At 40.9% G+C, this 16,658-nt stretch overlaps 1 protein-coding gene across 2 annotated transcripts; it reads left to right on the top strand.

Annotated features, from left to right (window-relative positions):
- Positions 1 to 340: 340 nt before the first annotated feature.
- rhot1b (ras homolog family member T1) lies at positions 341 to 13,175 on the top strand. Of its 2 annotated transcripts, XM_038713745.1 has the most exons (20): positions 341 to 711; positions 1,532 to 1,590; positions 1,693 to 1,774; positions 1,965 to 2,008; positions 2,100 to 2,153; positions 2,314 to 2,366; positions 3,279 to 3,387; positions 4,688 to 4,789; positions 4,996 to 5,094; positions 5,224 to 5,332; positions 5,453 to 5,573; positions 6,087 to 6,171; positions 6,577 to 6,722; positions 7,421 to 7,521; positions 7,907 to 8,037; positions 8,357 to 8,440; positions 9,037 to 9,159; positions 9,280 to 9,482; positions 10,744 to 10,866; positions 11,808 to 13,175. In XM_038713745.1, the coding sequence occupies exons 1-20, from the start codon at positions 675 to 677 to the stop codon at positions 11,923 to 11,925; spliced, it is 1,983 nt and encodes a 660-aa protein (XP_038569673.1). In that variant the 5' UTR covers positions 341 to 674; the 3' UTR covers positions 11,926 to 13,175. The 2 variants fall into 2 exon arrangements, with proteins under 2 accessions (XP_038569673.1, XP_038569674.1); XM_038713746.1 differs by lacking the exon at positions 10,744 to 10,866 and having other exon boundaries at positions 346 to 711; positions 11,808 to 11,945.
- Positions 13,176 to 16,658: the final 3,483 nt, after the last annotated feature.

The raw sequence follows: 16,658 nt of genomic DNA on the forward strand, positions 1-16,658 counted from the left end.
TTCTGTAAATGTGTGTGCATTAAACAGACGCTGCAGAACCTGTAGCGTTGTTGCTTTACTTGCGTCTTGGGTCTCCACCGTAGGGCTCGGGGTTTGACCACATCCACGGTCTTTAACAGGCGCTGTCGAGCTGGGGAAAAACACAAGCGCCTCACTCCGAGCCATTCTACCAGTACCAGAAATATCAAGCTAACCATCATCATAATTAGAGTCTTAAGTCTAAGTTAATATTAGGATCTTGGGTCTGTACCTTAAGTTACAATTTGTGATTGTATTTATTAGTTTCAAAAGACGTCAAATGCTTCTGTTAGCAATATACGATCTTTGCTCGCCTCAGTCAGCTGAATCGGAGGGGCGTGGCGGTAAGCAGTGTGAAGTTAATGTGTAGATTAGCTGGCTGGACACATCAGCGACAGGACTGACTGACCTGACTGTGACAGGCAGCTAGAATATAGCAAAACACCTTGTTAGTATCCCGGATATCTAGAGGATAGTACAGATATCTATCGGTGTACCGTCTCTTCTGAACCAGCGTAAACCGGAGCTGAAATGCGAACGTAGCCGTTAGCACGCAAGCCAGGCCGAGGAGAGCTGGCTGGCTGTATCCTTCATCCAGACAGGAGCGTAAATGTTTCACACATACCACTTTACCGAGCTCGTCGACGCCGGAGAAGATGCGCAAGGACGTGAGGATATTATTAGTGGGAGAGCGTAAGTAAAGCTGTCATTCACACTGTGTTGGTCAGCAGTAATTGACTGCACTGATGCTACCAGCTAGGCATGAGATGCTGACAACCAGACCAGTGTCATGATGATGGTGTTCATTTCAGTCCTTTCATCCCTTTCGCTTAACTTCTGGTGTGTGTTATTGTGTTTTAATTTGTCTGTCTGTAACCTATTGTTTTTGCTGCATATCTTGGCCGGGACACTCTTGAAAAAGATGAAAAATATATGTTTAGGTCCTAACCAACAGAAAGACAGATAAGATATTGCTTTCCTGAAGAGAGCACTGATATCACTACAGATCATCATTGAATTCATGGAATATCGTGGAATTTAGGGATGTGTGAACTCCACACAGATGGGGGATTTTATTTTCCAGAATCAAACCACCTTCACTCTGTGGTTACTTCTCAGCGCGAGGCTCAGCTGTTTTAGAAATTAGATTGCTTTCAGGTTATTAACAGAGCATTTAGGAATGACGTTTGTAATTTAAGAGGGTCTCTGGCAGGAAGTCGCGGGGAAGTCCGGTGGTTTTTAAACGGTGCTAGGATGAAAGATTGCACCCATCATCACTGAAACCTGCCTTGTGGTTTGTATTAATGTCCATAATGTGAAGTCTGTCTCCCAGTCACATGCCTCAATGGCATGTTACACTCAATGACAATTACTGTCATGTTAGATTAATAAATGATGTCCTTACAGCTAAAATATTAATAGAAATTGTAATGGGTGTATGAGAGGATCTCCGGAACAGTCTTTCTCATTTGTACTGAACTCTCCCTCCTCTTGTTTCATCGTCCCTCGGCAGCCAAAGTGGGGAAGACCTCTCTCATCATGTCCCTGGTCAGCGAGGAGTTCCCAAATGTGGTATGGATAAATAATTATGTCAGATTTGACTGTAGTATTGAAGACCTCTAATCAATTGCAAACATGTCCATGTAAGTGATAGCCAAGTTATGTTCACCCTAGGTTCCCTACCGAGCTGAGGAAATCACCATACCTGCAGATGTCACACCAGAGAGAGTTCCTACGCACATTGTGGACTATTCAGGTACTTTAAGCCTGTGACTGTTTCTTTCTTTGACTCTGCAGTGGCTGACAAATGTTTTTTGGTTATTTAACTGTATTCAATTTTGGTAATCTTTTTTTGTGAAATTGTAAATATACAAAATTGTGTCTCCAAATCAGAAAGAAGAGCACTCTGCTGGTTTTAACGGTAGCACATTTTCTTTCTCCTTCAGAGGCAGAACAGACAGATGAGCAGTTGTTTCAGGAGATTGCCAAGGTCAGTCAGTGTGTTGCGCTTTTCTGTTAACATGGAGATAAGTGCTGAGTCAAGGTATAAGCCTAATGGTCTGTGTTTGCGTCTCTCATAGGCAAATGTGATTTGCATTGTCTACTCTGTCAACAACAAGACATCTATAGAAAAGGTGAGATAGCTCTGTTGCTAGCATTTCCATAATATGTTTGTAAAGCAGTATAACTTGTGAGACTATCAGTGTGACTGCGTGTCACTTTAATTTGAAGTTGTCTTTCAAAATAGTGATGATCTTTTATGTTTTTATCTTTTCTACCTTTTGTTTTCCATAGGTGACCAGCCACTGGATCCCCCTCATTACGGAGAACACAGACAAGGACAGCAGGTGTGAACTCGAATTACTCAATTTTGGGCAGTGAAATAATAGGGTGAAGAGAGGGCACCATTTGTCACAGCACCGCCAGCTCTTAATGCACGATCAACCCAGTGGAAAGTGTGCAAAAGACAATTGTCTGTTGCAAGAGGCCAGCCATGGAATCCCTCTACTAGTGTTTGAAGTGATGACCCATAGTCACAGGGTATACACTGTGTTGCCTCTGTGTTCAGTCCATCAGGGAAAAGGCGAGGAATATATTATATTATTATTTGATCCTGTGCGTGCTGCAGGTCTCTCTCTCCCTCTCCTCCTGCGCTGTGTGCATGTAGTCAGTGTGTGGCATGTAGGGCAGGCGGCTTCTCTCTCACTCTTTCTTTCCGGATCTCTGGATTAAGATGTTCCTACAGGTTCTACATATGTAAATAGTTTGGGTGATCTTCTCCCTTTGTATTTTAAAGTATTTTTTCACTCTTTTCATTCAAATATATGATGTTCCTGTAGTGAGATTGTGATTATTTGGCCAAAAATGTATCTATCTACCCTTTTCTTTTTCTTTTTTTTTTTTTTTTTTTAAATACGGTGTAATCTAAGGTGATCTCTCCTTAACCGCTCCAAGCTTTGTGCAAAACATTGCATGGTGACATCATCAACATGCAAGTCAGCATATAATTTTAGCAACTTATGGAGCTAGTGCTAGATACTTTAATTGGAAATGATTTGGCAATAAAGGGTGGACAATGTCTGTCAAATGCTTCTCTGTAAGCAGGGAGCAGCGGTGGAAGAGCAGATTCGGCCTTGTTCTCCCTTTGGTGTTGTTGGAGATTTTCACTGCGAAATGAGTCACAGCTTTTCTGGGAGGAAAAAATACAACAGTACATAAAAGACAAGTACTCTTTTGCGTGTGTGTTGTTGTGTATTCAGGGTTCCTCTGATCCTGGTGGGCAACAAGTCGGACCTGGTGGAACACAGCAGCATGGAGACCATACTGCCCATCATGAACCAGTACAGTGAGATAGAGACTTGTGTTGAGGTGAGAGGGGAACAAAACATCATCATTTAACCTTTTTTTGTTTTTTGTTTTTTTGTTGATTTGCCTGAAAAATACTAATAATACCATTTTCAAGTAACACGGTAGCAATGCTATTGATTTAGACGACAGACACAGACATGTTGCCCAGTGCATGAGGACAAGAGGGACATAAACACAAACGTCTTCTGTAGTCCATGAATTAAACAGAACATAAAGAAGGGGAAGAAACGGGACAGCAGTTCAACAATAACTGCCAACTTGTAGGAGCCAAGAGGAACAGTATTGTTTTTAGGTCAAAATAGAGTTGAATGGTTTTTACAAGATGACAGTGTAGAAACAGAATATCTGCAGAAAAGAAATGACCCAAACTAAGAATATTTTCTCTCCCTATCTTGTCATTTACAGTGACATCTGTAAAGCCCTTTACAGCCTCTGCTCGTACACGTTAATGTTTATGATCCTCACTATTAACTAAACTGAACATGTGTGTTTCCCCCTTATAGTATGTCAATTTGTCAGTTTACAGTAAGGTGATTTTTAACTTGGTGAACTGCCAAACTCTGGAAGATTGATTGTTAACTTGTAAACATTAACCTAACTGACCATTCTGTCAAGGGTATTTCTGTTGCTGCCCTTTTTTTTGCTTTCCATGACATGATGTTCACTACATACAAGGTTTACAATGACGAGGCCTGACATTGTTATTGTGTTATATTGATGTTGTTTCTTTAACTGGCATACAGTTATGAGCGAAATTAGGAACGACAGCATAAGAGGACTTCATACTTGACACCGGCCATGAGCTTAACTCAAACCCACAACAGGAGGACTGCCATACAGGACACATGTCTGAGCAAGATGAGCGCGCTCCTGATGTTTGAGTGAAATCGGCACAAACAAAAGCAAAACTCTGCTCTAGTGCTAATGTCACTGTCTGTTGTGTTACTCTTTACTCTAACACTGATTACTATCTACTAACAGGGCAGCACCTTTCTTTTTTTCAGACTGGTTAATTATACCAGGCACGTCGTTCAGACAGATCCTGTGTGTTAATACCCTGTCTGGTCCTGACTTAACACACATAGACACACACAGACAGGTAGGTAAACAGGGGTGGCCCTGCTTTCCTAGGACACGGTTTGCCACATCGCAGTCATGTAGAGCCGCACTGTATTTTCACAGGGTTACAAAGGTGTTAAGGTCTCTTTATGCTACAAGGCAATGTGCAGTATTGGAAAAACGGTATATATATATATGTATAAGCAAACAGCCTTCTTCCTTTTATTTTGTTGTTTTGTAGTGTTCAGCGAAGAACCTGAAGAACATCTCAGAGCTGTTCTACTATGCTCAAAAGGCTGTTCTGCACCCCACAGGTCCGCTCTACTGTCCAGAGAAAAAAGATGTAAGAGCAGAAACACACAGTGTGAATTTTGTCCCACTGTTTTTGTGATCCAGTGCAGCTTTTTTTTTTGTATTTGAAATCTCTATGAATTTAAATTTGAGTTATGCAATTCTGTTTTTCAGTGTCTTTGTTGCAGTTTCACGTCAATCCACAATTCTGTCTGGAAAATGAATATGTCACTTTTGATTTTTCTCTTTGACTCCCAGATGAAGACACTTTGCATAAAAGCCCTGACTCGAATCTTCAAAGTTTCTGACTTAGACAATGATGGGATTCTCAATGATCATGAGCTCAACTTCTTCCAGGTAATTCATCTGATGATTGTCACAGCTCACAATGTGACCATTGGGTTTCAGAAGAAGTACAATTTGCACAGGACCTCTTTTTTTGTGCTAGTTTTGACAACAGTGATGTTTTTGTGTGAATGCTCACAGCGGACGTGCTTCAACACCCCACTAGAGCCTCAGGCGTTGGAGGATGTAAAAAATGTGGTGAGGAAGAACTTGAGTGACGGAGTGTGTGACAACGGACTCACTCTGAAAGGTAGGATGGACCAGCCTCCTCCTCTTGTTTATGCACACACACACACACACACACACACACACATTGTGCAGCATGTTTTGTGACTGTATTGTTGGGCATTTCTGTAATATTCTTTTCCAGGTTTCCTGTTCCTCCACACCTTGTTCATCCAGCGAGGTCGCCATGAAACAACATGGACAGTGCTGAGGAGGTTTGGATACGATGACGACCTGGAGTTAAATCAGGACTACCTCTTCCCTCCGTGAGTCTTGGCCTTGTTGTTTTAGACACCAACCACCAACTCCATCCTGCGTGCCTTTAGCTCTGCCTTATTAAAACCTGCAGTGGATTATGATTACATTAAAACACTTCTTTTGTTCATCAAATTATTTCCCTCACTGTGTGGACATGATTGATACTATTCCTCTTTTTTGGGTTGCCTATTAAACATAACGTTCCAACATAAAGTTCCCTTTTTGGTTCAGTTTAATCAAGAAACATCTGTCTTTCACTTATAGTCAAACAGTCGGTGTTGTTAAGCCCTTGAATTAGATATTAGATTCCGTACTTGACACAGTGCTATAGTTATTAGCAGGAATGGATTAATAGATAGAGGATTATGCACATTTTCACCTACAGTGTTTGCTGGGGATTACTTTATAAGTGAACTGTAATATTTATCCTCTTATTTCATCTTTGTAGTAATGCTGATCTTGTATTCTTCCCAGGCTCAGTGACTTTAACATTTACTTTGCAATATTTCACTCTTCTCTAGGTTGAAAATTCCTCCAGACTGCACCACAGAGCTCAACCACAATGCCTACCTCTTCCTCCAGAGCGTCTTTGACAAACATGACAAGGTACAGTCCTGTGCACCTGGTTCTGTATTTATTTTGGCTTCTGGCCTAGAGAGGCATTTATAGGAAGCTGCTCAGTACCCGGCACCTCACAACACCAAAATACCCTTCCACAGCCAACACTGACCACCTGCTGCGGCGTGAATTAGAGAATTAGCTGTGAGGTTCAAATGAAAGTCAAAGAGTGATAGTGGCAGCTTACACCATGATCTGCTTTCTGTCATGGAGATTAGTGTCCAACTGTGAAAAGTGTGCTTCAGTCATGTTTGTTTTTCTCAGGTAGAAATGAAAGGCAGCAAACTAAGGGAATTATTTTCTTGAAATCAACTGAGCAAGGGCTCAGTTTACCCCCCATCCCTTTACTTCAGTTCACCATCCTGAACAGTAACCAACCTTTGTGTTTATCAGGACCGTGACTGTGCCTTGTCACCAGAGGAGCTGGGGGACCTGTTTGAGGTTTTTCCCTACATGCCCTGGGGTCCAGATGTCAATAACACAGTTTGCACTAATGACCAGGGCTGGATCACCTACCAGGGATATCTCTCCCAGTGGACGTAAGTGGCCATTAATAAGTCAAATTATTATCAAGCTAAAAGTGAATTAAAGCCACTATGTGCTGAATTGGAATTTTTCTGACTTTGGCACCCACTAGTAGTAGTATCTAAAGTACCATCTTTGATCCTTTTCATAAACTTCCCTCTCCGAAACCACAAACTTGTTTAAATAGATTGAAATATTAAAATCAACTTGTGTTGTGGTGTCATTGTGCAGATGTTACTCTTTCATTGATGCTGGTTTCTGGTAGCTCCATGTCATGTTCATATAATTAGTCTCCTTCCAATGTAGTGTACTACTGTCGAGGACCAAAAGCTGGCTTTGAATGCTTGGTCAGATTCATAATCTTGTTTACTTAACCTTTCAATAGATTTTTCCTCATACAGATGCTGTATTTTATTTAGGCAACAACACAATTAAACGCCGATGTATTTGGATTAGTTTATTGAATAGAAAAAAAGGTTTAGTAGAAAAGGTTTTTTTTTTTTTTTTTTTTATATTCCTCAGTGTGAGCTATCTGGGGAAAAAAGTATTGTTTTCTTTTTAGTACTGAGACTCCGGTATCATATTGCCACCGATACAAAACACCTATTTACAAGTATTTCCCATGGTGGGTGGATTTAAAAAAAACCCACATTATGTCAGTCAAGTTGGTTTCTATATTTAATTTAGCCTGTTTTGCCTTACATCCAATAAGGTTAACAACGTATCTGGATGTCCAGCGATGCCTGGAGTATTTGGGTTACCTTGGTTACTCAATAATTGCTGAACAAGAGTCCCAAGCAGCAGGGATTACAGGTAAATACTTATTATTGTGTCTTTTTCCATTTTTGTATTTATATTCAAGATGACGACTTGTAGATTTACGTAAAAAAGTTGATGGCAACGCCACAGTCTTGCTTGTAATGACGACATTTGGCAAGTTTTCATATACATTCATACATTCTAATGGTAAAGGCTGGACTATTATTGAGTGTCATAAGCTCATTGTCTTGTTACGGAAATTGCCTTTGAGCTATTTTACTCATCAGTCGTGCTGTCAGTAATCACATCAGTTAATCAACACTGTCATAACAGTGGTGACGCAACAGCTCATTCTGAATGTTGTTGCTGACTAACCGCAGGCATGTGTTGTGTAAACTGAACTGATTTCTGATGCCCCTGCGTGGTTTGCCCCCTGCAGTGACCAGAGATAAGAAGATTGACCTGCAGAAGAAGCAGACCCAGCGCAGCGTCTTCCGCTGTAATGTCTTTGGAGACATTGGCAGCGGCAAGAGCGGCTTCCTCCAAGCCTTTCTGGGTAGTAACCTCATGGTAAATGGAAATAAACACCAGATATGACACATTTTAATGCATACTTTGCCCTCACAGGTGGTTGACGATTTCCCAGATGTAACTTTCTCCCCAGGGATGCTGTAAAAAGAAAACATTGCACTGAAATATTCCAAGCCAGATATGTCATGTTTCCCCCCCCCACTTAGTCAAAGATTACAGTTACTATCACAACAGACTTCTTATTCTTGCACATATGGGATCGTATCACTACAGACTGACATAGATTTTTTCTATTGCTGCATGTAACCATTGCTTGCAGTCAGTTGCAAGTCACATAATGTTTCATCTCTTCTCTCAGCGCCAAAAATTGATCAGAGAGGAACACAGATCCTACTATGCCATCAGCACAACCTATGTTTACGGCCAGGAGAAATACCTTCTTGTGAGTATCAAAGATACCTCTAGTATTACCTGAATTACTAGCAATCCCTTTGCATTTATGACTTGTGTCTTTACACAGCTTTTCCAGCGCTATGAACAACAAGTATAATAATGGACAAATATTAAATATATTAACATTATATTATAAAAAAACATAATTTGTATTTATATGTACCGCTATGCATTGTGTGTGAGATGGTCAACTGTGAACCATCAAAGCGAGACCAGCATGAGGTTGGCTGTGCTTACCTCAGGCTGTTTGTATAATCTTCTTACCATGCTCATCTAATGCTTTTGTCAAGCAAGCACTTCTACTTGCTTGACAAAAGCATTAGCATTGTGTTACTTACTTGCAAACATATTACGATTTGCATGTGCTGTTATAGTACATACCTGAAACACTGCTGGTTATGTGCAGTATAATAAACTTAATTTGTAGCTGCATAAACATATCCTACTGTTCTTTCTACTATCCATTACTGACAGGAAATGATGTCCGTAGTAAACCAGGCCTCTAGAGCTGGCCACAGTAAGACTTGGCTGCTATAACATGGGGCTAAAGTTAGCTTTTTTTAAATGAACCTCCTCTCCTCTCAGCTTCATGAAGTGTTCCCTGACTTCGACTACCTGTCTGATGCTGATCTATCCTGTGACATTGTCTGCCTGGTCTATGATGTCAGCAACCCTTACTCCTTTGAATACTGCGCCAAAGTCTTCAAGGTAAAACTGCATGTGCATTGCCCACATTAAATCAAAAGACAAAGGTTCACCCACTCATGGATTTGGAAAACATTTTTAACTGCGCTTTTATTCGTCCCCCCTTTCTCTTTATTATCTTAGCAATACTTCATGGACAGCAAGACTCCATGTATGATGATAGCAGCAAAGTCGGACCTGCCGGAGATCAAACAAATGTATGGCTGCAGTCCCCTGGAGTTCTGCAGGAGGCACAAGATGCCGCCTCCACAGTCCTTCACCTGTAACACCGCAGGAGCACCCAGCAGAGACATCTACACCAAACTTACCACTATGGCCATGTACCCGTAAGTATAGAGACACTTTATTTACATTACTTAAACTTGCACTAGTCAGTTAGTTGATTTTAACTTTGTTACTAAGAAGTCATTAAAATTGATGCAATTAATGTGTATCTGGAGCTGAAATTGATCATATAAAGGACTAAGGTCTGTGGAAAGTTGCACTAGCCAACTAGTCTTGTAATCCTCAGCTACTTATGGCTCTATGAAAATGCAGTTTTGTAACTGCAGCTAAAATCTTGTGATTTAGTCTTTTCCTTCAAAAGAGGTCTGTGTTTTATAATTGGCAATGTAGCTTTTGGTGCAAGGAGATAGAGAACAGAGAACTTTGTTTTATACATCCCCCTGGTTCTGTGGAAAGTTTGAACTAGTCATGTAAATCCTCAGCTACTTATGGTCTGAGGTGATGACGTAGCTCAGTCACGGACTGTAAAATAGACTGTTTTTTTATTGGTATTTAACATTATAAGCTGTATTTCCTGTACGCTTTGAGAATTTCCTGCCAATCTTGACCCAACTGCAGAAATGAATATGTCTAAAACGGGTGGGATAGACGGGATGTTTTTTTTGTTGTTGATGTTTGCAGTTTAAATACAAACTGTGCTCTGTGTAACTTCAGTGACCCTTTCCTTTAACACCTGCTCCCTGTGGAGATGTTCTTCTCTGACAGTATCAGCGTCAGACATGATGTACTTCAGCCTACATGAATGCACTTCACTGCCCTCTGGACATGTTGCACTCAGTCTGATGCCACAGTGTTTTGTATTGTGGTTAAATGGGTTTCCCTGCTGAGAAGTAATTTAGTCATTTAGCTTGCTGTGCATTGTGCAACACACATTGCAGCTCTGCAGATCATTACACACAGCAGACCAGCCATTATTTAATCCACAATATAACGACTATTCTAATCTAGAATCTAGAATATGCTATAATCACTCTGAATTCAAAGAAAATACTGCATTTGGTTAATTTGAAAATTATTTGAGGAGTAATTCTGAACACTGTCTCTTGGCAATAATCCAGTCAAAAAAATCTTTTAGACATTTGTGTACTTGATTCCTTCTTTCAAATGACTAGATAATCCCATTGCATCTCCTCGAGGGATCTCATTTGAGGAAGGTCTCTTGTCGTCAAAATCTGTTTTCATTGTCGTTCATGGATGCTGGCTCTCGGGTGGTGAGCCACAACCTACTCATTTCATGGCGGTGGCATCTTTGAACTCCATCTTGCCTTTCTTCCTGTTTGTCTTCCCCGTACCTCTCCTCAGCCACGCCCGGCTACGCTGCATGTGCACTTGTAACCGGTGCACCTTCTGCTTGTGTCAGAACTTCCTCAACTCCGAGCTGCTGCAGACGGTCAGGGCCAAACTCTACGCAGTCGTACTCAGAAGGTCCTTTTTAAAAATCTTTTTTCAACCCTGTCTTTACCTCTGACTACCTCATAGATTTGTCACCGTCATCAGCCCAGGCTTGACCCATTAATTTCTTCTCATTTTTTTGCTTGCTTTTTTTTTGAAAAATTGTTTTATTTTTAGGGATCGATTTCCCAGAGGTTAAAATACACTAGTAATTACTTCTAAGTCTGTATTTAAGTCACTCTTGTTTCCCACACCATATTCTCCTGCTGCATTTCTCCTTCCCCCTTGTTTCATATAGTAAGATTCCTTTTAAGTTTATTCTTTTTCCCCCAAGAAACCATTCTGATGTATTCAGTTTTCCTTTCTTTGATATTGCTTGTGAGCTTCCTGTAGTAGGATGTATTTTTCTATTTTGATCTCAGTCTAATTGTCATTCGGTCGGTATCAGCTTCCTTATTGTTGTCTTCTCCGTCATGTGACTGCGCCTCAGCCATCTCATCTAACGAAGATGTCATATTTAATTGCTGGTCTTGTCGTCTCATGTCATAACTATAATCCTGCATGTCCCTCGTCTGTTTGACTGGCTTTTGCTTCAGCATCTCCATATTTTGAGGCACCATCACTGTTCTGTTCAATTCATCTGTGTTTTGTTAATGTTCATGTTACTTATTTTCACATCATCCTCCTCAGCAACACCTCTCACTACTGAGGCTTCCATTCTTCACTTTTGTTTCAGAGATATTAGTTCAATAGTTGTTTATTGTATCAGTTTGGTTTAAGTGATGCATTAACATTGTTCTCAAATTCAAACAGAACGCTAAGAGGCTGTATATGTGTATCTAACTCTGACTAAGTTATGAGTAATTTATGATGTAGTAAATCGCCATTACTTTTTACTCTCTTTCTCTTTTTATTTGTCGTCTCCTTATCTCTTTCCTTATCTCTCTTGGGCCTGCTCTCTCTCCGTTTAACAGGCATGTGAGCCAAGCTGACCTGAAGAGCTCGACCTTCTGGCTGAGAGCGAGTGTCGGGGCCACAGTGTTTGCAGTGTTGGGCTTCGCCATGTACAGAGTGCTGCTCAAACCACGGTGATTCTCGGGCACCTGGGTCTGACCCTCTTTACCCAAATAGAGCTATTTTGACCAGTCACAACATTAGGCTTTCCCAAATGAAAATAGTTTTGAAAATCTGTCATGGTTTTGTAGTTTGAGTACCAAACTGGGTATTTTGTTTTTGCAGGGGGGAAATGTGTGAAAGCTTACCTTAGCAAACAGCAAACATTGTTCCTTTTTTTTGTTTTGGCATTTTCATTCCACTTAACTGGATTTCTCTCGTTGGGAATAAAAAAGAAAAATGTTTAATTTTGTACCAAAATTGCTAATTTGCTTGATATGTTTGTCTGCAAGTATTTGCAAAGTAAATTATCTATATTTATACTGAAAATGAGGGTAAGCTTTTCGGCTGTGGTGAGTAACATATGAGTGAGTGTATAAAGCTATTTTTTAGTTGCTTGCTGTCACTTGTAATATGGCTTGTGATATGTGAGTTATACAATAGCACTGATGCTTTTATTAGACTTAACTATATGTAAAGTGTGTGTGTGTGTGTGTGTGTGTGTGTGTGTATATATATGACAGACTGACATACATTTGCTTGTCTTTGTCGAAAAGGGTCAACGTGTCTAATTCTTTCAAAATACTGAATGCAAAGATCACAACTCGCACAAACGTTAATTAGCATTGATTATTCAAGGTGAAAGGTAACGGTTTGCCTTTCAAGGCCAAACTCTTGGACGCACACTTGTTTAAAAATGTTTGTACTTCTGAGCAGGCCAGTGCTTGAATAGTGGATGTGAATATGTTGAAGGGTCTGCTGCTCTCTCTCAAGTCTTCCCACGTTGGTCACTTTATTTATCAGCACGTGCGTGGGTGTATGTGTGCTAGGATATTGAAAATCTACACTTTACAGCCATTCTGTACATTTTGTGTTTGCATGCTTCAGAAATTCACGACCACATTCCAGTGTTTTAAGACTTACTGTGCAAAAGAGTCACGATGCCGACTTCTCCACATTTCTTTCCAGCTCCCAGTAATCCAGGGATGTAGTAAAGTTTATCGACAGGAGTGCTGATAGGGGTGCGGATAGGTAGTTGTGTGTTGAGTCATAGTGAAATTTGATAGTCTTTGACGCTTCTTGTGATTCCCGGTCATCTCTCATGATCGCAGAAGATGCAATAATGTGGCCCCTGATGTTAATTTCCATGCAGCTGCAAGGTTCAGTCAGATGTATCTACTCATCCCCGCCTTTCCAAAAGTTTACAATCAATAAATATGTCTATGACACCTAGTGTGATGAAATGTATTCTTTTCAGTTTATGAAGGGATTTAAATATTTTGCCACTACATGCTTCCAGTGAAAATATTATAGAATAATAACTATTTGATTTATCAACTAAATTCTATCAATAGTTATCACCCAAGGAGTGCTTTAAGAGAGAGACGGGAGAACCAGGCTGCTGCTGGGAAAGATACTATCTCGTGGCCTCAAGATAGTATCTCAGATACTAAGAAAAGAGCCTGCACAATGGAGCAGCTTTTCTCTCCAAAGAAGGGAGTGCACCGTTCCTGCTCCAGCTTCCATCTACTTAAAGTCTCCTTGGGTAGACTTTGGATAGACTAATTGATTAGAAGAAGAAGATAGAAGTTATACTTTATTAATCCCATAAGGGGAAACTAAGTGTTTTCACTCTGTTGTTAATTTTTTGTATTTTACACACAGGTCTGAAATACATATACATACACGCACGCACGCACGCACACGCACGCACGCACGCACGCACGCACGCACGCACAAACAGGACCTATAGGTATAACACCTGGAGAGATGTCAGAGCGAGGGGGCTGCCACTTGGTGCGGTACCCCTTCGTGGTTGAGGATTCAGGGGCTTGCTCGAGGCCTTGGCTGGAAACTGGAGGGTCGCCAGTTCGAGTCCAGCTCGGACCACAGATATGGGGTGTGGACTGGTAGCTGGAGAGGTACCAGTTCACCTCCTGGGCACTGCTGAAGGTGGCCTTGAGCAAGCCCCTGAACCCCCTTCACCCTTGGAGATTGGTTAAAGCCCTGGCGATTTCACTTCATAAAACAGGTTAAACGGCACAATTCAAACACCTTTTACCTCATTTACCGCTGTTTTAACAAAGAAGTGCATTTTCCTGGGGCAATGTATGACAGCCTGAACTGATTATTTGATTAGGCCTACTGTGATACAGGTTACAGGTATAAATACCTGAGAATCTGTCCATCCCAGACTCTAAAACATGTCTGTCTGTCTTTCTGCCTGTATTTTGGCTTGTCTGTTCAGTGGCTGCTCCTCATCTTAATTTGGAGGTCTGTGACCTGGTGCGCCCTGCATGCGTAAAAACATTTGCGGATCGTTATTTATTTGCTGCATTGTTTTTGTTTTTTGTTTTGTAAAAGTAGCCAGCGATAAATCCCAATATTTCCCCGTTTTCCCTCTATAAACTGTCATGCATAGAATTTAAACTGGGACCTGCGATCACATTAACAGGCTAAAAACAAGAATGACTACAAACCTTCAACTGTTTAAAACAGAGGATACAACCTACAAGTAGGATTTGTGTAGGAGAAGATAAGAAATAATATATTGTTGGTTGAACAATAAAAAATATGAAGCCTTAGGCTTTTTGTCATTCATTTGAATTGTAGGCTTTTATTTGGCTTTGATCCCACATGCTCACCACTGCGTTTTGTAAAGAGCGTTATGGCGAATCCATTGCTCTGTTCAGTCCTGACGGGTGTGTTTTATATTGGTAATATAAACCTTATAATTAGGGATCCAAGCAACGAAGCTGCTGGAGCCCTATTGGTTTTTAGGGCCCGGACACAAACCCTGCCAGGTCTTTATTATTCATTCTTTCTTTCTTTCTTTCTGCAAAGTAAGCTCAATTTTGGGGGCCTACACATACTTGAAAACTCCCCAAACTTTGCACAAAATTCAGGAGTGGCGAAAAATTTCGTATTTTATGGATTTCGCGCATGGGCATGGCAAAATAGCTCGCTAGCAGAGCAGCCCCCAGACTAAGTTTCACCTATGTGTATGAAATTTCTGTGGTACGTGTATCATGTCCAGAAGTACAAAAAAAACCTCTTGGAGCCATTGCCTAAACCCAACAGGAAGTCGGCCATTTTCGATTTAATGGTCATTTTTGGTGATTTACACACTTTGTACTGTAACGAACTCCTATTAGGGAATAAATCGGATCGACTTCAAATTTTCTTTTTGCACTCTAAACCCATTGATGATTAAAAGTTGTACAAACGGTTATCACCAGTCGACTGGTTTGCCCGTGACGTGCTGTCAAAAATCAGTGATTCGCCATCAAACAGGAAGTTGTTGTAACTTCAGTGTACATGCTCACATCTGCACTAAATTTGATATGTATAATAAGAGTCCCCCCCAACATTCACTCAAAGCCATAGCGCCACCTGCTGGCAACAGGAAATGACACGTTTTATGTGCTGTACTATTGCTAGCAGGTTGGACATATCAACTTACTGTTCCAGAAAACCCATAACACATTGATGAAGTCATGTTGTAAAAGTTGTGAGTTTGCAGTTAATGGCGTGGGTGGTATGGCAGCAAAGTTCCCCGCTTCGCCATGACAGAGGAAGTTGTTGTAACTCGACTGTACATGCTCAGATCTCTACCAAATTTCACACGTTTAATAAGAGTCCCGCCCTGAACACATGTACATAGTCATAGCACCACCTACTGGCAACACGACGTGATCTTCAACGAAGCAGCCCCCGCACACGTTTTACCTACATGTACAAAATTTCTGTGGCACATGTATCATGTCCAGATGAAAAAAAAACCTCTTGGAGCGATGCTCTGAACACAACAGGAAGTCGGCCATTTTGAATTTTATGGTTTTATGGTTTTGGATGTTTTACACACTCCATACTTTAACTTCTCCTCCTAGAGAATTAGACCGACCGACTTCAGCTTTTACCTGTCTGCTCTAAAGCCCTTGATGATTAAAAGTTGTACAAACGGTGGTTTTTTGCGAAACGGCGTGCCCGTGCCCGTGGCCATGTTGGCGCTAAAAAATGTGGTTATGATTTCGCAAAGTGGGCGTGGCTTATTACAAGAAATGTAAATTTCTAGACATTTCTCATTCCTAACTTGCAAAAAATCTAAGAATCATCCGTTTGTCCTAGAGAGCTGAAATCTTTTCAGCGCATCCACTGATATGTAACTAACGTTTGGCTCACTGCAACATATGGTAAATTCAGTCAGTCACTCCATATTTTTCAGAATATGCTAATTCAATTAACATCTATATCTCCACAAGTCTTTCTTCAAACACTACCAAACTCGAGAGAGTCGTTCTCCAGATGGCCGATATCAAGTGTTTCAAAGGGTTTTCAGATCGGTCCAATGGTGAGTCTGCAGTGATATTCAGTATCTCGCTGTAACTTGTACAGTATGAACAACATTTTCTTTTTAACTCAGTTTTGGATCAAATGCCACCAAAATAATTAACAACACTCCCAAAACCAGCAGATTGATGTGTGATTTTTTTCAGAATTATTTCACCTACATCTTGACTGTTGTAAGCGTTTTCAGTTTAAACTGACAAAACTATCCGGCTCTGGCACATGTGACGTCACCACCTCAAGTTGTCAGAAGGTATGGTGAAACACCCTCCCACCAGTAGCTCAGTCAGTTAGTCATGCTCTGGAGATCTGCAGGTCCAGGGTTGAAATCCCCAGTTGACCAAGTCAGACTTGCTGAAAATGGG

The sequence above is a fragment of the Micropterus salmoides genome, unplaced genomic scaffold (genome assembly GCF_014851395.1).
Source record: "Micropterus salmoides isolate LMB-PRFRI ecotype aquatic unplaced genomic scaffold, ASM1485139v1 Ms_hic_scaffold_12, whole genome shotgun sequence".
NCBI classification, from domain to species: Eukaryota; Metazoa; Chordata; class Actinopteri; order Centrarchiformes; family Centrarchidae; genus Micropterus; species Micropterus salmoides.

Coding starts and splice junctions, on each gene's coding strand:
- rhot1b (XM_038713745.1), top strand. CDS start 675: ATGCGCAAGGACGTGAGGATATTATTAGTGGGAGAGC. Junction 7,522..7,906: donor CCAAGCAGCAGGGATTACAG/GTAAATACTTAT, acceptor TGCCCCCTGCAG/TGACCAGAGATAAGAAGATT. Junction 8,441..9,036: donor GCCAGGAGAAATACCTTCTT/GTGAGTATCAAA, acceptor CTCTCCTCTCAG/CTTCATGAAGTGTTCCCTGA.